The 20,567-nt window shown below is 45.2% G+C and overlaps 1 protein-coding gene across 4 annotated transcripts in view; it reads left to right on the plus strand.

Moving 5' to 3' along the window:
* STAG2 (stromal antigen 2) overlaps nt 1-20,567 on the plus strand; it is a 179,829-nt gene that overhangs the window by 118,349 nt on the left and 40,913 nt on the right. For all 4 annotated transcript variants that reach the window (XM_034782380.1, XM_034782384.1, XM_034782383.1 and 1 more), the window contains 5 exons: nt 693-810; nt 17,531-17,634; nt 17,853-17,945; nt 18,142-18,231; nt 19,267-19,470. In XM_034782380.1, the coding sequence (XP_034638271.1) occupies nt 693-810; nt 17,531-17,634; nt 17,853-17,945; nt 18,142-18,231; nt 19,267-19,470 (609 nt within the window). The remainder of the gene's footprint in view (nt 1-692; nt 811-17,530; nt 17,635-17,852; nt 17,946-18,141; nt 18,232-19,266; nt 19,471-20,567) is intronic.

Genomic DNA, 20,567 nt, shown 5'->3' on the forward strand with positions numbered 1-20,567 from the left:
CCGTGCAGGGGAAGAGGAAGTCCCGTCCTCCCCAGCCCAGCTGGGACTAGCAGCTGAGCCTGGCGCAGAGTAGGAGCCACCAGCTGGGTCTTCCCCCGTCCCACCTCCTTCCCCACAGTCATTTACCTCTCTGCCAGCTGCCCAGGGCACCCCAAACATACTGCTGGAGAGGGTCACATGACTGCTCTTGTAGCTTCCCTGTCAGAAAGTCATTTTTCTGTTGGAAAGCAAAGAAATCTGCAGGGGATGTAAATTCTGCACATGTGCAGTGGCGCAGAATTCCCCCAGGAGTAAAAGAGCAATAAGAAAATGGACGACAAAGAAGTTTGGGTCTTGCTAGGTGTTGAATGTCTCCTGTATGAATGGGAGATAAGAGTGCTCAGTGTCTTGCAGCATTAGACCTGTTGGGAAAATTAGGCACAGTCTTCTCACATAATAGGTCTTTCATTCAGACAACTCACAAAGTTTGCTTTCTGCTGCTTCAAATTCTGTCCAAATAACTGTTAGTAACTCAGCAAATTGAAAATGTTAAAATATAAACCAAAGAGGAAGTTGGTAAGAATGTTTGTACTTTAAAAGTTACCATTTCATATTTGCTGTAACAGTGTCGAGATCTCTGGATTAATGTGCCACAAAGATAAAAACCATCTTTTTCATTGCCTGGGGAATATAACTAATGTATTTTTTTTTAGTTACATGAGCATGCTGCTTATCTTGTGGACAGCATGTGGGACTGTGCAACAGAACTCTTGAAGGACTGGGAATGTATGAATAGTCTTCTGTTGGAGGAGCCGCTCAATGGAGAGGAGCGTAAGAGATTTCATTATATCTTGTTGTCCAAATTGATACATTGTTCATTTTTCAGCATTTGATATAGTTGAGATACTGAAACTAACTCACACAAATTTTTGGAATAATTTAAGCAGAATGTAAATAACATCAGATTGATATGGACTGCCCAGACTAGATCACTAATGATTTTACTAATTGTAGTCACAGTGGAGTTAGACTGTAATTTTAACCATCATGTACTATGTGAAAAGCCTTTATTCATATGATAACTTTTAAGTAGGGCTGTCAGGCGATTAAAAACTTAATCACGCTGTTAAACAATAATGGAATGCAATTTATTTAAATATTTTTGGATGTTTTCTACATTTTCAAATACGTTAATTTCAATTACAATACAGCATACAAAGTATACAGTGCTCACTTTACATTTATTTTTTCTTACAAATATTAACCCTGTAAAAAAAAAATAGTATTTTTCAATTCACCTAATACAAGTACTGCAGTGCAATCTCTTTATCATGAAAGTTGAACTTACAAATGTAGAATTATGTATTAAAAAACCCCCTGCATTCAAAAACAAAACAATGTAAAACTTTAGAGCTTACAAGTCCACTCAGTCCTCCTCCTTGTTCAGCCAATTGCGAAGAGAAACAAGTTTGTTTACATTTACGGGAGATAATGCTGCTCACTTCTTAATTTTACATCACCTGAAAGTGAGAACAGGCATTCGCATGGCACTGTTGTAGCTGGTGTCGCAAGATATTTACGTGCCAGATGCGCTAAAGATTCATATGCCTCTTCATGCTTTGGCCATAGTTCCAGAGGACTGTGGGTCGAGTGCTGTAGCTATCTTTAGAAAATTCATATTGATATATTTGCAGTGAAAGTGTTCTTAAAACGAACATGTGCTGTGTCATCATCCAAGACTGCTGTAACATGAAATATATGGCAGAATGTGGGTAAAACAGAGCAGGAGACGCAATTCTCCCCCAAGGAATTCAGTCACTAATTAACGCATTATTTTTTTTAACGAGCATCATCAGCATGGAAGCATGTCCTCTGGAATGATGGTGCAGTTATATAACAAAAAAAACCTACATTTGTAAGTTGCACTTCCATGATAGAGATTGCTTTACAGTACTTGTATGAGATGAATTGAAAAATACTATTTGTTTTGTTTATAATTTTTTTACAATGCAAATATTTGTAAAAAAAAAAAAAAAGCGAGCACTGTTCACTTTGTATTCTGTGTTGTAATTGAAATCGATATATTTGAAAATGTAGAAAAACATCCAAAACATTTAATAAATTTCAATTGATATTGTTTAGCAGTGCGATTAATTTTTTTGAGTTATCGCATGAGTTAACTGCGATTAATCGACAGTCCTACTTTTAATCTTTTGACGCTTGAAAGTCTACTGTGCCCATTGACGATGTCCTTTTGCGGTAAGAAATTCTGACACCACCACTGCCAGAGATTAAATTCTCTTAAAGGAATAGTAAACTTTCCCACTAAAGATTGAAAGCCAGTTAAATTAGTGTGCTGGACAGGCATTTGTGTGTATACATTTATATTTTCAAATGCAGAGATCTGAACTTTGCCTTCAGGTGCATACACAACTTCCTCACACAAAAAGTGTAATGTTAAGTCATAGATATTTCCAAAGGGGTTGGGTTGTTAAATTAATTTAACTAGAAGTTTAAAACTGCCATTCTGGTGTCTGCTGCTTGTCCCCCAGAAGCAGTGCTCCAAAGTGGAAGGAAAAGGATGTTTTCTTAATTCACCCTCTGTAAAAGAAGTAGGAGGATCAGTGTGGTGTAGATTCTTATTTAAACCAGCTCTGAGTGTTTCCAAAAACCAGAAATCGCAGAATTTGTATCACACTTATGATCAACAGAAGCTCTATTTAGGAGAGTTGTTGCTTTGAGCTTTCCAGAAAGCTCAGATTCTTGGAGTGGCCTCTGCACATTCACACTCTTGGGATGCGCTGGAAGTGTATCTTGGACCAGTGGAACCTATCAGTAGTAATGCCTGTTAGAATGCTCTTGTGACCCCGTCTCTCTCCTTTCTCCTTTGAACGTTCAGAGGGTGGGAGTAAAATAGGCAGTGTAGTGTGTTCACTGCCTCAGTTCCTTCTAACCACAGCCACCAGGAGCTTCACAAAGTCCTTGGACACGGATTCATCAAAATGAATCATTCTCAGTACTGCCACCTTCATACTTTAGTCGGATGTTAGTTCTTTATTTTTCATAATTCCTTTTATTGTGTTTTGAGTAAAAATGGTATAGGTCCTTGATTTCTAATATGTGAGAACCAAAGACAATGAAGCTAGGTTTCAAGAGGTAAACTTCTTGCCTTGCTGTTTTTTCTGCTTTGAGTGCACATATGCGTTGTTTGACTAGACAGCAGGAGAGATCCCGTGCTGTTTTATTGCTCCATATGCAGCAGCTTCACAAGGGCCAAAAAGGAACATCAAAAATGCTTCCAAGCAGTGCTATTATAGGAAGCATAAGCAGCTAAACCTTCCATTTCCAAAATGCAGGGAAATTTAGGTGCTGGGAAAGCAGCCTCAGCTCTGAGACTGAAGGGGTTGAAAAGACCAGCTAAGTCCCGGCACAGATGTCAGCCCATGACTAGAGCCTAACCTAACCTAAATTGCTGTTCACTGTGAATATGCAAAGGCTGGATCTGACTCAGCATAAACACCTGGCCTTATAGGTATCTGCCTCTGCAAAAAGAGCCAAGAGCATGTGACTAAGGATCTGGGACTTCCAGTTCCACACACTGAAGTGCAAAAGTGGTACCTATAAGGTCCATCCTTGGCACAGTGAAGGATGATATTAAGGACCAGGGGTGTATCATGGATCCACACCCTACCCTGGATCAAACACTATTGTTCTCATGCTCAAAACCTCATTGTAAGCTGATAAAGCATATAATCACAGACTTTAAGGTCAGAAGGGACCATTATGATCATCTAATCTGATCTCCTGCACAACGCAGGCCACAGAATCTCACCCACCCATTCCTGTATCAAACCTATGTCTGAGCCACTGAAGTCCTCAAATCATGGTTTAAAGACTTCAAGGTGCAGAGAATCTTCCAGCAAGTGACCCATGCCCCACGCTGCAGAGGAAGGCGAAAACCTCCCAGGGCCTCTGCCAATCTGCCCTGGAGGAAAATTCCTTCCCAACCCCAAATATGGCGATCAGCTAAATCCTGAGCATGTGGGCAAGATTCACCAGCCAGATACCCAGGAAAGAATTCTCTGTAGTAACTCAGACCCCACCCCATCTAACATCCCATCACAGGCCATTGGGCATATTTACCACTAATAGTCACACACCAATTAATTGCCAAAATTAGTCTATCCCATTATACCATCCCCTCCATAAACTTATCAAGCTTAATCTTGAAGCCAGATATGTCTTTTGCCCCCACGGCTCCCCTTGGAAGGCTGTTCCAGAACTTCACTCCTCTGATGGTTAGAAACGTTAGTCTAATTTCAAGTCTAAACTTCCTGATGGCCAGTTTATATCCATTTGTTCTTGTGTGCACATTGGTACTGAATTTAAATAATTCCTTTCCCTCCCTGGTATTTATCCCACCGATATATTTATAGAGAGCAATCCTATCTCTCCTCAGCCTTCTTTTGGTTAGGCTAAACAAGCCGAGCTCTTTGAGGTCTCCTTTCATAAGACAGGTTTTCCATTCCTCGGATCATCCTAGTAGCCCTTCCCTGTACCTGTTCCAGTTTGAATTTATCCTTTTTAAATATGGGAGATCAGAACTGCAGACAGTATTGCAGATGAGGTCTCACCAGTGCCTTGTATAACAGTACTAACACCTCCTTATCTCTACTGGAAATAACTCACCTGATGCATCCCAAGACTGCATTAGCTTTTTTCATGGCCATATCACATTGGTGACTGAGTTAGTCATCCTGTGATCAACCAGCGCACAGCAACCAGCGCATAGTCATCCTGTGATCAACCAATACTCCAAGGTTCTCCTCCTCCTCTGTTACTTCCAACTGATGCATCCCCATCTTATAACAGTAATTCTTGTTATTAATCCCTAAATACATGACCTTGCACTTTTGACTATTAAATTTCATCCTATTACTATTACTCCAGTTTACAAGGTCATCCAGATCTTCCTGTATGATATCCCGGTCCTTCTCTGTATTGGCAGTACCTCCCAAACTTTATTAGCACATTCCCACTTTTTGTGCCAAGGTCAGTAATAAAAAGATTGGTCCCAAAACTGATCCCTGAGGAACTCCACTAGTAACCTTCCTCCAGCCTGACAGTTCACCTTTCAGTATGACCTGTTGTAGTCTCTCATTTAACCAGTTCCTTATCCACCTTTCAATTTTCATATTGATCCCTATCTTTTCCAATTTAGCTAATAATTCCCCATGTGGAAGTGTATCAAATGCCTTACTGAAATCGAGGTAAATTAGATACACTGCGTTTCCTTTGTCTAGAAAATCTGTTCCTTCTCGAAGGAGATCAGGTTGGTTGGCACGATCTACCTTTTGTAAAACCATGTTGTATTTTGTCCTAATTACCATTGACCTCAATGTCCTTAACTACTTTCTCCTTCAAAATTTTTTCCAAGATCTTGCATACTACAGATGTCAAACTGACAGGCCTGTAGTTGCCCGGATCACTTTTTTTCCCTTTCTTAAAGATAGGAACTATGTTAGCAATTCTCCAGTCATACGATACAACCCCTGAGTTTACAGATTCATTAAAAATTCTTGCTAATGGGCTTGCAATTTCATGTGCCAGTTCCTTTTATCTGGGTCCCCTGATTTAGTCCCATTAAGCATCTGATGCTTCCTCAGAGCTTTTGGTTGCTACTGGATATACAATTATTTGTTTGTATTACTGTAGCACCTAGGAGCCCTGGTCACATATCCAGGACCCCACTGTGTTAGGCATTATGCAAATACAGTACCATGGTGGTTTAGGTTCATTGCTTTGAGCCTCTGGAATACCTTTATTCAGATCTACTTTTGAATCAGGATCCCCTGTGCAGCAACAGATACATTATCCCCCATGCTTAAAAGAAAGAAGCATATGGTAGCGGTGCCAGTTCATTATTCTTTTTCTTCAGTAAAGAGAAAAACCTTACAAGCTAAATCAGCTTCCCTAGCTATGCCGACCTCCTCAGAAATACATGAATCTTGTCCTAGGACGCTCCCTCCCCCCCCCAACATACATGCACACCCAGGGGAAATGTCTTGTCCCTTTTAGCTTATCACTTGGAAGGATCTCAGATCCACATTTTAATCTGTAATCTGGCCACAATCAACCTGACACCTTTCCTTGCCCTTCCCCTCCCAAGGAATGGTTCAGGGAACCTAGAGAGTGTTATTGACACTCTCAGTTCCAACCTTTCAGACCTCAAGATCATCCTGTCTTGCCCACGGATTATGATAGGGAATTCTCTACTGGGTGCTGGCAGGACTGAGAGTTACTGCCATGGACAATATGGCGATATTCGTCTTTCCATAAATGTTGACCTGAATGTAAAAGGGCTAAGAAAAGGCAGGTGCAAAGGGATCTTTCTCACAAAAGGGTTCAGCGGAAGTGTCCTGTACTGGTACTGTCCCGTCTGGTTCCCTCATTCCTGCCAGCACCAAGTGAACAGCTTTCTTTACTTGTCACAGACATGCAATCTGAAGAACTAGAAGGGCTATCAAATTTCTGGAAGCAGATATGGATCTGGATGTTTAAAATTCACCAGATGACATCCTGGGTTTGTCATCTTCCTCCCCTTCAGAAGAGAGCTCCAAATACATGAACATGTAGAACAGACTGCTACTACCTTTAACTTCCCCATAGTAATCTTAGAGGAAACTATACATCTGGTTTTTGATATTCTGGGCTCACCCTCTAGGAAGTTTTAGATGGTTTATTACAGCTGGTAAAAATGCCTGATTATATCCATCAACTGGTCTGGCAATTTCTAAAAAATTAGATAAGTTATACCAGCTTCTTCTTCGAGTGATTGCTCCTGTGTATTCCACAGTAGGTGTGTGTGCTCGCCACGTGCACCGGTGCCGGAAGTTTTTCCCTTAGCAGTACCCATACTGGGGGAGCACCGCTGCGACCCCTGGAGTGGCGGCTGTATATCGCGCTATATGGGGAGCTCCGGGCTCCCCTCACCCTCAGTTCCTTCTTGCCGCCATGAAGGTAGTCGGAACTTTTGTGCTCCAGCTCTGCTGCAGCCCTTCTTCTCGACCTTAGTGGTACCGTTGTACATTGCTCTTCAGTCGTTAGAGCGGGCTCGGGGCATGCACCGTGCCCCAGGCTTCAAGTCGTGCGACTCCTGTCACCGTTCTATGCCCAGGAGCGACCCTCACGCTGACTGTCTTCGCTGCCTGGATGAGACTCACATAAGCGACCGTTGCAAGATCTGTAGGTCGTTCAAGCCAAGAACCAAGAAGGAGAGAGACTTCAGACTTGGAGCTCTCCTGATGGAGTCAGCACTGACTCTGACGCCAGTGCTCAGATCGGACTCTGCACCGGCCGCCATGTCGTCGGTACTCAGAAAGGCGCCTTTGACCAGTCGGCACCGGTCTCCCTCCAAAAAGCAAGGGAAGGGTTCAGCCTCGCAACGACACCGCGATAAAGACAAGGGGGCGGCTGGTCCCGTGCTGGGCAGCCCTCGATTTTCCCCCCCCGGGCTCTAAGGCTCCGACTCATGTGGAGCGGAGCAGCCCGGTACCGTCGACCCAGGCATCCCCACTGGTACGGATGCTGTTGACGCCGGAGGCGGTGCAGGCTGTGAAGGACATTATGTCTCTGCCTGTCCTGAGCTCGCAAACGGGTATGGGCCCTAGGTCGCGGGGCAAGCCCCCTTTGGGTGCCCACCAGACCTCTCCGAGCAGCTGCAGTTCCCGCTCCAAAGATTGATCCCCGCACCGCTCAGTGCGCAGCAGCTGCTCTTCGGACAGCTCCCGGCCACCCTCGACGCCGGCCAGACCGGCAGGGCCGCCGTCGGGACGGGAGTCCCGGGGACCTTCCACGCCCCTTGCTAGCGAGCGGAGACACCGTGGGAGGCACCGGGAATGCTCACCTGCTAGACGTGAGTACCGGAGCTGCTCTCGACGGGACAGACATCGCCGTTCCAGGTCCCGCTCGTCAAGGTGCCACGCCAGGGACTCCCCTCGGCGTCAAGGCACCGGGCTTTGCGTCACCGCCACGGGTACCGAAGCAGTTCGCCGCATGGGTACTGTTTGTCGTCGTCGAGATCCCAGTCCCGAGGGAGACGACCCCACAGACGCCGCTCCTACCGCTTCCGCGGCACAGAGCGTTCTTCAGTGACCTCGGCCTCGGCATGCGTCTGCCCACCCTTGGCAGATGCCATCCCGCCGGGGCACATATTGCCATCCTGTGCTCAGCCGAACCAGTGGCAAGGGACTCCGTGGCAAGGACAGTGGTTCCAATGGGCACCGTGGCCATCAGTGCCAACCCAAGTGGAGGCCCGTTCGGTCGCTGGAGCGCCCCGGGCTCCATCGGCCTCCTCCAGCCACCCACAAGACAAATTGGCGGGCCACGAGTTGGCAGACACGTGCCGGGACTCTGACCTCAGTATCGATGCCCTGGCACGACCGAGGTGCCTGGCTCCTTACGGTCATCTCCCCGGTACCGGACGACACCATAGCGGTGCCTCCCGCAGGAGGACTTCAAGGCGGACCAGGACCTGCTAAAGCGGGTGGCTTCCAACCTACCACTGCAGGCCGAGGAGATGGAGGGTCCATCTGATTCCCTCTTTAACGTCCTGTCTCCCTTGGCACCGGGTCGCGTGGCCCTGCCTCTGCACCCAGGGTGTTGTCAACATTTCAAACTCCGTGGCAAACCCCCGTCTCCTTGGCCCCAATCTCGAAAAAGGCTGAGAGGAAATACTTTCTGCCGACAAAGGACCATGAATACCTGTATTCACACCCAGCACCCAACTCGCTCGTCGTGGAATCGGTAAACCACAGAGAGAGTCAGGGCCAGCCCGCACCCACCCCCCCCCCAAAAAAAAAAGGCGCCAGGAGACTGGACTCCTTTGGCAGAAAATTTTATTTGTCGGCTAGCTTCCAGCTTTGCGTAGCCAACCACCAGGCCTTACTGAACAGGTACGACTTCAACCTGTGAGAGTCCCTGCCTAAATTTGAGCCCCTCTTCCCGGACTAGGACAGGAAGGACTTCAAGGCCCTGGTGGAAGAGGGGTCGTCACTGGCAAAAGCAGCCCTGCAAGCGGCGTCCGATGCGGTGGCCCGCTCGATGGCTTCTGCAATCACCATGCGCAGGGCGTCATGGCTCTTGTTGTCCAGGCTGTCGACGGAGGCACAATCACTGATGCAGAACCTCCCATTTGATGGCAAGGCTCTCTTTGTGGACCAGACGGATGTCAGGCTGCATGGGATGAAAGATTCCCACACCACCTTGCAGACCTTGGGCCTCTATGTCCCTCCGGCTAAGGACAAGGACAAGTCGCTTCCTGCGGCTCAGCCTGCGAGGAGCAGATATGAGCCCCTGTACAAAAGGTTCTGCCCCGCNGGTACAACTTCAACCTGTGGGAGTCCCTGCCTAAATTTGAGCCCCTCCTCCCGGACCGGGACAGGAAGGACTTTAAGGCTCTGATAGAAGAGGGGTCGGTGGCGTCCGATGCGGCGGACGCCATGGCCCACTCGATGGCTTCTGCGATCACCATGCGCAGGGCGTCGTGGGTCTTGTTGTCTGGGCTGTCGACGGAGGCACAATGGCTGATGCAGGACCTCCTGTTCGATGGCAAGGCGCTCTTCGCGGACCAGATGGACGTCAGGCTGCATAGGATGAAGGATTCCCGCAGCACCTTGCAGACCTTGGGCCTCTGTGTCCCCCCGGCTAAGGACAAGGCCAAATCGCTTCCGGTGGCTCAACCTGCGAGGAGCAGATAGGAGCCCCTGTACAAAAGGCCCAGAGACCAGAAGCGTCAGTCTCAGAGGCAGTCCCTCTAAGGGCAAAAGGCAAGGGAAGAGGCGGTTTTGACTATCTGCAGGGGGGCACCGGGCCTGTTGCCAGGGAGACCCCCCGATTAATAAAGTTTGCGTTCGGCAACCAATTGTTTGCCTTCCTCCGGGCGTGGTCCTGCATTACTTCGGACCAATGGGTCCTCAGTACTATCGCCAAGGGCTACGTGTTGCAGTTCACCTGACCCCCGCCAAATCACCTGCCATCCACGATTGCCCTGGGGGACCCGGAACATGTCCGCCTCCTGGGTCAGGAGGTGGACCGGTTGCTCCACCTAGGGGCGATGGAGAGGGTACCAGTTCAGTTCCAGGGCAAAGGGTTCTACTCCCGGTACTTCCTGATCCCGAAGGCGAAAGGGGGCCTCAGGCCAATTCTGGACCTGCGCGACCTGAACAGGTTTCTAACCTGTTCCAAGTTCTGCATGGTGTCCCTGGACCCGGGGGACTGGTACGCGGCCCTGGATCTCCAGGATGCGTACTTTCATGTCCGTATTTTCGAGGGACGCAGACACTTTCTCCGATTCATGGTGGGGATGGATCATTACCAATTCTCGGTCCTCCCCTTTTGCCTATCCACGGCTCCCAGGGTTTTCACGAAATGTATGTCGGTGGTAGCGGCCTGCCTCAGGCGGGAGGGCGTACAAATCTTCCCTTACCTGGACGACTGGCTTCTCAATTGGGAGTCTCGTTTCAAGGTGGAATCCCATGTAGAGCTGCTCCTCGACATGCACCGATCTAGGCCTGGTCGTGAACAAGACCAAATCGACATTAGCGCCCATTCAGCGCAAAGAGTTTATTGGAGCCCTGCTGGACTCCTCCAGGGCCACAGCCTCTCTTCCCTCTGGACAGGTTAGAGACCCTAAGAGATCTCATCGCCTCGGTCATGGCCTTCCCAGTGACCACGGCGAGGGCGTGTCTTTGGATTCTGGGACACATGGCGGCGTGCACTTATGTGGTCCGCCGTGCCAGACTCCGTATGAGGCCCCTCCAATTATGGCTGGCCTCCTAGTTCTCCCAAGCTCGGGACGGTGTGGACAAGGTTCTCACAATCCTGGCCCCGAAACTCGCTTTCCTCCTATGGTGGTCCTGCCCGAGCAATATGTTGCAAGGGATTCCCTTCAGGGAGGCCAACCTGTCCATAGACTTGATGTCCAACGCTTCGGACCTGGGCTGGGGAGCCCACACCAGGGACGTGCAAACCCAGGGAACGTGGTCAGCCCCGGACTTGCCCCTTCACATAAACGTCAAGGAGCTCAGGGCTGTTCGGTTGGCATGCGTGGCGTTTCTCACGCACCTCCATGGCAAGGTGGTCAGAGTCCTCACGGACAACACCGCCGCCATGTACTATATCAATAGGCAAGGCAAGGCTCCCTAGCCCTCTGCCGGGAAGCCCTAAACCTATGGGAGTTTTGTGTAGCCCACGATATCTCCCTAAGGGAGGCTCACCTCCTGGGCATCCGCAATACACAAGCGGACCGCCTCAGCAGGTTCTTCTCCCCCCAGTACGAGTGGTTGCTCCACTCGGAGGTCACTCACCGGCTCTTCCAAGAGCGGGGAGCTCCCCAGATCGACCTATTTGCAAATCATCAGAACCGGCATTGCCCCTGGTTCTGCTCCAGGGGAGGGGTGGGGGAAGGCGCGATCTCCGACGCGTTCCTCCTGAGCTGGTCGGGCCAGCTCCTCTATTCCTTTCTCCCGTTCCCCCTCATCGCCAAGGTCCTTCAGAAGGTGAAAGCGGACAGGGCGAGAGTCATTCTCATAGCCCCGGCGTGGGCCCGCCAGCACTGGGACGGGCCCCTCCTACGCCTCTTAGCGGCCACTCTGCCCGGATCTCCTCTCCCAGGATGAGAGGAGAGGGGGGGCGCCTCCTCCATTTCAATCTGGCCGCGCTTCACCTGACAGCGTAGCTGCTCCGTGGCTGAATGAGGAGGAGAATCGGTGTTTGGAGCAGGTAAGGCGAGTCTTCCTGGAAAGCAGGAAGCTGTCCATGCTTCGGACATACGTGGCAAAGTGTTCCAGGTTCTCCAGGTGGGCGGATGAGCGGGGAGTGCCCCCTTCCGCCGCACCTCTCCAGTTTATCCTGGACTACCTCTTATCCCTTAGGGCCCAGGGCTGGCGCCTGCCTCGGGCAGGGTGCACCTGGCAGCCATATCAGCCTTCTCCCACTCGATGACCTCCCATTTCCTGAAGGGCCTTGACCGTTTGTTCCCGTATGCTAGGCCCCCCATGCCGCAATGGGACTTCAACCTGGTCTTGTCCCGGCTCACGGGACTCCCTCCCCTCCCCCCCTTGAACCACTGGCCACATGTTCCTGGTCGCACCTCTTGTGGAAGGTGGCCTTCTTAGTGGCGATCACATCAGCCCGACATGTCTCGGAGCTCAGGGCCTTAACCTCAGAACCCCCCTCTACGGTTTTCCATAGGGATAAAGTCCAGCTTTGCCCATACCCGACGTTCCTCCCTAAGGTGGTCTCCGCCTTCCATATAGAGCAGAGCATCTTCTTCCCCGTGCTCTGTCCCGAGCCCCACTCTTCTAGTGAGGAACGCCACCTCCACACGTCCAATGTGCGTAGGGCGTTGGCTTTTTATCTGGATCGGACTAAGCAGTTCCGGAAATCCTCTCAACTCTTTATTGCCTCAGCCGAAGGGGCAACCCATCTCCACCCAACGGCTTTCCCGCTGGATCACCTCGTGCATACACATGTGTTATGATTTGGCAGGGATTCCCCTGTCACTGATTGTAAGGGCACACTCTACGAGGGCTCGGGGGATGTAGGCAGCTGATGAGGCCTATGTCCCCATCCAGGTCATTTGTAGGGCGGCCACGTGGGCCTCAGTTAACACATTTACTTCGCAATACGCGATCGTCTCCCAGTCTAGGGATGACGCCGGGTTCGGCAGGGCGGTACTTCATCCCGAACCATCATGAACTCCTACCCACCTCCAACAGATATTGCTTGGAATCACCTACTGTGGAATACACAGGAGCAATCACTCGAAGAAGAAAGGACAGTTACCTGTTCCGTAACTGGCGTTCTTCGAGATGTTACTCCTGTCTATTCCACACCCCGCCCTCCTTCCCCTCTATCGGAGTTGTCCGGCAAGAAGGAATCGAGGGTCGGGGGAGCCCGTAGCTCCCCTTACAGTGCGATATACAGGCGCCACTCCAGGGGTCACAGTGGTGCTCCCCCAGTATGGGTACTGCTAAGGGAAAAATTTCCGGCACTGGTGCATGTGACGAGCATGCACACCTACTGTGGAATAGACAGGAGCAACACATCTCAAAGAACGCCAGTCACGGAACAGGTAACTGTCCTTTTCTTCTGAGTAATTCTTGTTCTCCCAGACTCAGTCAGGTCCAAATTCGTTTATAGTGGAGGCTGCTATCCAAAGAGCTAAAAGAGGTCAAGTCTTCTCTGTCTTTTCAGATAGATGGTAAGAAGCAAGATGCTGTGGGTAGAAGGATGTTCTCCTTTGCCACACTAGGAATTAGAATTGTCAACTAACAGACAGTAATGTCCAGATGTCAGTGTTATTTGGGAGAGAATGTTTGTGCACTCACTGCCAGGAGGCTTATTATTGAAAGGCAGTTGCTAAGTACATCTTGAGAGTATTCTTTGATGCTTTTGGTACTGTGTGTAGAGCAGTGGCATCTACACGTAACTGCAAGTGGTGACTCGACATATGTTCATTTGTACTTCGCCCGGAAACAAGAACTAGAGTGGAAAACGTCTCATTTGTTGGTGAAGGGCTAAACAGATGAGGTTTAGAGAAAGTGAAAGACATCAGGTCTACTGCAGGATCTCTGGGTATTTCTCAATCCTCTAGGAAAAGATTTGGGATACCAGTGTTCCTTTCCAAAAATAACCATATCCATTCTCTTCTACTTCATTTTGAAGGAAGCGATAGCACCCTATTCAGCCTCAGCAGAGACCCAAACCTTATAAATCATGAGCTAAAGAAAGATCTGTTACATCATCTTTCTCTTCACCATCCACTCAGCCTCAGGTTTAAGGTGACACACGAAAAATCAAGACTAGTTTTAAGCCTACTAGCTACCTCCTATTCTCTCCCCCCCCCCCCAATTTTTTATTATTATTTTTTTTTAAAGATACTTGGATAGATGGATCTTGGAGGTTGTCCAGCCGGGGTTACTCCATTCTGTTCAACACTGTCTCTCTTCCCAAACCTTCCCTCTCTCTTTAGGGATCCTTCTCATGAGAAGTTCACTACTAGAGTGAAATTCCCATAGAGGAAATCCCCAAAGGGAATTTATTCGAGGTATTTTCTGATCCCAAAGAAAGCTGAAGGTAGCTGGTCTTTTCTCAACCTCAACGTTTTCATCAGAAAGTTCAAAATACACATGCTTCACCTAGTCTCAATTATGCAGCCTCTTTATCCAGCCAAGATTGAATTGAGGCTCTCAATTTATAGGATATTTTCACATCTCAATCTGACCTTTGCATTAAAAATACACATGGTTTGTTGTGGGAGGAAATCATTACCAATACAAGGTTCTTCTGTTTTGCCTGTCTGTAGCACCTTGAGTATTCACAAAATACTTTTCAGCAGTAGTAGTGCATTTAAGACATCAGAATTTCCATGTCTACTCTTATTTGAATGATTGGCTCATCAGGGTATCCTCACAGGAGGTTGTAGCAAAAGCTCTGTCACAAATATGCACTAGGGTTCAAGATAAACCGGAAGCATTTTAAAAATTGGGTTGCAGCAATAAAATTATTGTAGGAGGACTCATGTCAAATAGTAACATCCTTCAAGATGGGCTTTGGCCACGTATGTGGCTCTGTTTGCCTATCTAGAGATGAGGCTTCTGCAGCCCTGGCTATCAAAACATTGTATGCCAAATACAGACATCATGATTATGAAATTGACACTACCTAGGGTTGTGTTCCTGACTCTCTTAAGTGGACTTAAACTTCAATGTGTCCTCAAAGGAGTTGTATTCAGTTCCTCAACTCTCCACTTGCAGGCAAGGAAAATATACTAGCAGATTAGTATGGTCATTCTGGAATGAATGACTTCTCCCTGTGGGGATGTCAGGACATAGACTTATTCGCAACAAGAGACAGCTATAAATGTCAGAGGTTTTGCTCCAGATCAGGAGCAGACCATCAGTCTCTGATGCATTTCTTCTAGATGGGGGGAGTAGGTCTCCTGTGTTCTCTTCCTCACCCCCATTTCCCCTAATTCAAAGAGTTCTAGGTAAAAATCGAACAATATAAAGCCAACGTTAACCTGATTGTTCCATCTTGGGCAAAACAGTGGTTCTTAGAACTATTTCAACTATCACAAGGAGTTTTATCTGTCTGTCTCTGCAATTCCATTCCTATTGACCGAGCAAAAAGGTCAATTCAGACTCTGTTCCCTTAACAGTAAAAGCCACAGGAACCTCAGAGATCTGGTACTGTACTGTTAAGAAAAGGTACAGTAGATTCAGTTGAACTCCAAGAACCAGACAACTCACTTGTGTTATCATAAGTAAAAAAGATTCTCTTTGTGGGAAACAAACAATATCATAAACTCAGCTTCAACTCCTGACCAGTCCATACTGGGATACTTCATTTGAAATTCTTGGGACTCACTGATTGGTAAAAGTATTTATCGCAGCCATCTCAACTCATCATAGTTTAGTGAAGCAAAAGATTGTATTTAGCCATCAGAGTTGTAAGACAACTCCCACCTGTTCATGCTCTCTGTATGTGTGTGTATATATATCTCCTCAATATATGTTTCACTCTATATGCATCCGAAGAAGTGGGCTGTAGTCCACGAAAGCTTATGCTCTAATAAATTTGTTAGTCTCTAAGGTGCCACAAGTACTCCTGTTCTTTTTGCGGATACAGACTAACACAGCTGCTACTCTGAAATCTGTCATTCTTGAAGTTGTTTATGAATGTTTACCTTTCATTTAGAGTATTCACACCTACATGGCACCTCAATCTAGTAGTTACTCAGCTCATGAAACTTCCCTTCAGACAGCCTTTATTGTAACTATTAATCTGCTAGGAGACTGAGTAAGCGACAGGCTTTCATAACTGACACACCCTCCCATGTTGTTTTGCAATGGTGGTGTAGCCATGTTGCTCCTAGGAAATCAGAGACACAAAGTGGATGAGGTAATATCTTTTATTGAATCAGCTTTTGTGGGTGAAAGAGAGAAGCTTTTGAGCTACACAAAGTTCTCTTTCAGGACTGTTTCAGATCTGAAGATGACCTGTGTGTATCTTGAAAGCTTGTCTCTTCCACCCACAGAAGCTGGTCCAATGAAAGATAATACCTCATCCACCTTGTCTCTCTGACACCCTCCTATGCCCTCTTATGGTATTTCACAAAGATAAAGTGATCCTACTTCCACACCCAAATTTTTTCCTGGTGGTAACAGAATTTCATCTTAACCAGTTTGTAAACTTACTAGTATTTTTTCCTAGACCTCATTCTCATTCAGGAGAAGTAAGCTACATGCCTGGGATGTTATGATAGCATTAGCTTTCTATTTGAGTAGATCTCAGGAATACAGGAAATCACCTAAACTGTCTCTCTCTTATGGAGAAAAAGAGTGATGGTCAGGTTGTTGTATATTAATGTATTTCTAAATGGTTTTAGACTCTGTATTGAGGAATGTTATAAACGCACATCTGTTACTCTTCCATAAGGGCTTAGAGCACACTTGATTAGAGTAAAGGCCAGTTCCATGTCCAGCCTTAGATATATTCCAGATTAAAAACCTGTTGAGCTGCTATTTGGAGCCCTATTCATACTTTCACAAAACATTATTTCTTAGAACTGATATCTATATCAGATGCACAGTTCGGTGAAGCAGAATTACAATCTGTTTAACTAGGCCTCCTTTCACACTATCTGGAGGGAGGAGCACTGTTTGCCAGACTGCCAAGAATGCAAATGTGCAGAGGTCACTTGAAGAAGAAATGAAGAATACTCACCTGTAATCATAGGTTCTCATCATGGACTCTGCACATTCACACTGCCTACCTACCTTCCCCTCTTCCTTGGAATCCTAATTTCAACTTTGAACCTGAGAATGCAGTAGAAAGAACTGAGACAACCAGTACACCTTGTCACCTTTTATAGCCCTACTCTCTGAACATTTGGAGCTGCAAGGGAAGGAGAGGCAGGGAGTGTGAGGGTGCCCCAATGACTGCTGCTGTCAGAATGTTCCACAGGTCCAAGCTGCACTGCCAGCTCATCCCAAGACTCCTAACGCGAAGAGGTCATCTTGTAGAATTCCAGTTATAGGTGAATAACTCTAAAGTTCTGTTTACTGTCACATCTACATGCCCACATGCAAAAATAATTAAATGCCAAAAATAATAGATTTTTGGGGAGAGGGGAAATAGGAAAATTACAAAATCTGCCACTCCTGTGACACAAGTGTAGCCTTATTTATACTAGAAAAACAAAAACAGCATACCAAATTTACAGCACAGATCACATGACTCTGTTGCATCATTCCCCCAACTTTATATATTTTCGGTCTGATTCTGTGAGGTGCTGATCATCTTCAGTTTCTCTTCATATCAGTAAGAGTTGAGGGGTCTCTGAACCTCACAAAGTCATAAGCCCTTGGCTTACAAACTTTGAAGTAAAACCTTGTTGCTTGATGTCTAAGGAATCCTGTGCTATGGAACTAATTTATATGAAAAAGTGACAAGTTGCAATGATCTGTTTTCTTTTTAATTTCAGCTTTAACTGATAGACAGGAAAGTGCACTGATTGAAATAATGCTGTGTACAATTCGACAAGCAGCAGAATGCCATCCACCTGTGGGAAGAGGAACAGGGAAAAGGGTATGACCTATAACTTTGAAACAAGATATATTGTTCAGCGAGAAATTCTGTTAAATTCTGCCTTTATTGTTTTTTCTGTTCTAGTATTCAGGTCTTTTATAGCCCTGATTTTTTGACTGTACTGGATAAGAGGAGTGTAAAATAGTTTAGTCCCAAAACCTGTTTAAAAAACAAAGTCAGTTTTTAGTTATAAAAACTTCCTTACATCAATAATTTAGGTGCTGACAGCAAAAGAGAAGAAAACACAGCTGGATGACAGGACAAGAATTACAGAGCTTTTTGCGGTGGCACTTCCTCAGTTATTAGCAAAAGTAAGTTTAATTCCATTTGGAGGTAGTGGTTGTGTGTTGTCAAAATGTTAGGCACTTGGATATTAGATATTTGTTTAGCTTTTTGTTTTGATCATGTGTTAGTAATAAATAGCTAGGTCTTGTAGCTAAGATTATTATTGTAATAACTTCAAAACAAAAATCTTGTAGGACTTAATTATTTTTGTTTATTTGACAGTATTCTGTAGATGCAGAAAAAGTGACCAACTTGTTGCAGCTGCCACAGTACTTTGACTTGGAAATCTATACAACAGGACGATTAGAAAAGGTAAGATAACATAAAATGAAATTAAAGAGGGGGGAAAATGAACTGAGACCTTGTCCTCACTGAGATTTCAGACTATGCTGCTACGCTGGTGAAAACCGCTTGTGTAAATGCTGTTTGCTCTGGTGCATCTACGCTAGTGAAGAAAAGGCCTGAGCTTCATGGTCTCCACTGGTTATTTGTCTTAGAATGTGTCAGAGCCTAAGTTTGCTTTTGAAAGATTTCTTGGCCAAAGTCAGTAGAGGAGAGTCTTTCTACACAGGTGATCGTCATGTCAGAGCATCCCAGTTCTGGACTATCAAGGTTATTACATTTCAGAACAGGTACACCGTTTGGGGAGAGATGCTTGTGCTAATCTTAGTTGTAGCTAGTATAATTAGGTTTTAACTTTCGTAAGTACTAAAACCAGTAAAACATAAAACTTGCATTTGAGAAGTGTCAATTGAGCTACATAGTTGTAAACTTGTTATTATTAGTAAAATTGTTTATGGTATTACAATTTGAGAGGTGATATATTGACATTTTCTCCCTGCGGTGGTAAAGAGAAAATATACTTGATGTGTGTTTATAAATACAGGGGTTGCTCTTAAAAGCTTTTCCATTTTGCTTTTGATGACTAGATATTACCACAATATTGCCTGTATATCATACATTTAATCGCAACACAACTAAAAAGTTTTTCTGGTGACCATTATGTACAAATACAAGTATGTGAGAGTGGGAACTAAATGTTGTTAGATACACTGTGCAACCACCACCATTAATTCAACTACTATCTAAAATGTTTCTTTTATGTTTTGTATTTAAAAATGTTAATTTTGGTATGTGTTTTAAATTTGTAGTCTTCACTGACCCCCAATTTATTTTTTATTTTGTATTTTACTGTATTGCTACTATCGCTTTCTCTGGAGAATTGGCAATTTTCTAAAATAGTATTGCTATGTTCAGTATGACTCAGTCATGAAAGTAACAAAACAATCTAAAAATCTTTGCTTTAATAACTAAAATATAATTGGAACTTTGTTTTTACTTTTGTAGCATTTGGATGCCTTATTGCGACAGATCCGGGATATTGTAGAGAAGCACACGGATACGGATGTTTTAGAAGCATGTTCTAAAACATACCATGCACTCTGTAATGAAGAATTCACAATCTTTAACAGAGTTGACATTGCAAGAAGTCAGTTAATAGATGAGCTGGCAGACAAGTTTAACCGACTTCTGGAAGATTTTCTGCAAGAGGTATATCATGTGCATGATTATCTTTTTTCATATCTTACCATTTTTATTATATCTTGTTGGCTTAATAGCTCCAAAGCATACTAAATCCACTCTAATTTACAAAACTTTTAATATAGTAGTCATAGTAATATACCATTTATATATAATAATGTTTATATGTAATATAATATATATCATTATAGTAATATACCATTTCAAGTCTGGTGAATCCAAGTCTGTTTTGTTCTGATACTAAGTTGGTGGTGATTCTGTTTCCTACCCTTTCAACGTGATGTGGTTCAAAATCTGTTGGTGATTTTTTAAACATAACTTCATAGTTTGTCTCTTTATGCTATTAAATTCACTTGGACCTTCAATTTTTAAGCAATCAAGTTGCAAAATTTATATGTGGTGATTAGAGTTACTTAGCTTGTAGATTTTGCTAGTAACACTTTTAATTGGCATCCATACTTTCTATTATGTGGAATTTCGTCTTTTTTTACTTGTTTTTTTTTTTTTAATGAGTTCAGTTATTTATTATTGTATATGTAATCATCAAAGGCACTTGTTGCAGCATTAGGAAGTATTTTTTTTGTTTAAACAATCCTATCCCATTGTTGTTCAAATATTAGTAGGAGGTAAACACCAAGGATGAAGATGAATTATGTAAAATGTAAAAAGGACTATCCTGGGACTAGTGGCAGGAAAAACGTAATGACATTGACACATCAGGTACTGGAATTGTTTCCCAAGAGAAATGGCAAAGGAACTTCCACATGTGACATCTAAAATGAAAAAGGACAAAGGGTAAAATTTTCAAAACTGCCTGAGTGCCTTTGCTTTAGGAGTCTAAGACTCATTAAAAATCAGTAGGACTTAGATTCCTCTGTCACTTAGGCACCTTTGAAAATTTTACCCAAAATATTAGGGAACAATCCTACATTGCTACAATAATGGACAAAGATGGTCTTGTTTATATCTTTACCACCTGTAAGTTCTGTGAATAGGTTCACCTCTATGAGTGACTTTAAGCTTTTATGCTCTTACGATATTACTAAGATTGATATGGTGTTTGGAATGCTTCATTGAGTCTTTACGTTGTATACTGGCTTTTCTAG

This window comes from Trachemys scripta, chromosome 9 (assembly GCF_013100865.1).
Source record: "Trachemys scripta elegans isolate TJP31775 chromosome 9, CAS_Tse_1.0, whole genome shotgun sequence".
In the NCBI taxonomy this organism is placed as follows: Eukaryota; Metazoa; Chordata; order Testudines; family Emydidae; genus Trachemys; species Trachemys scripta.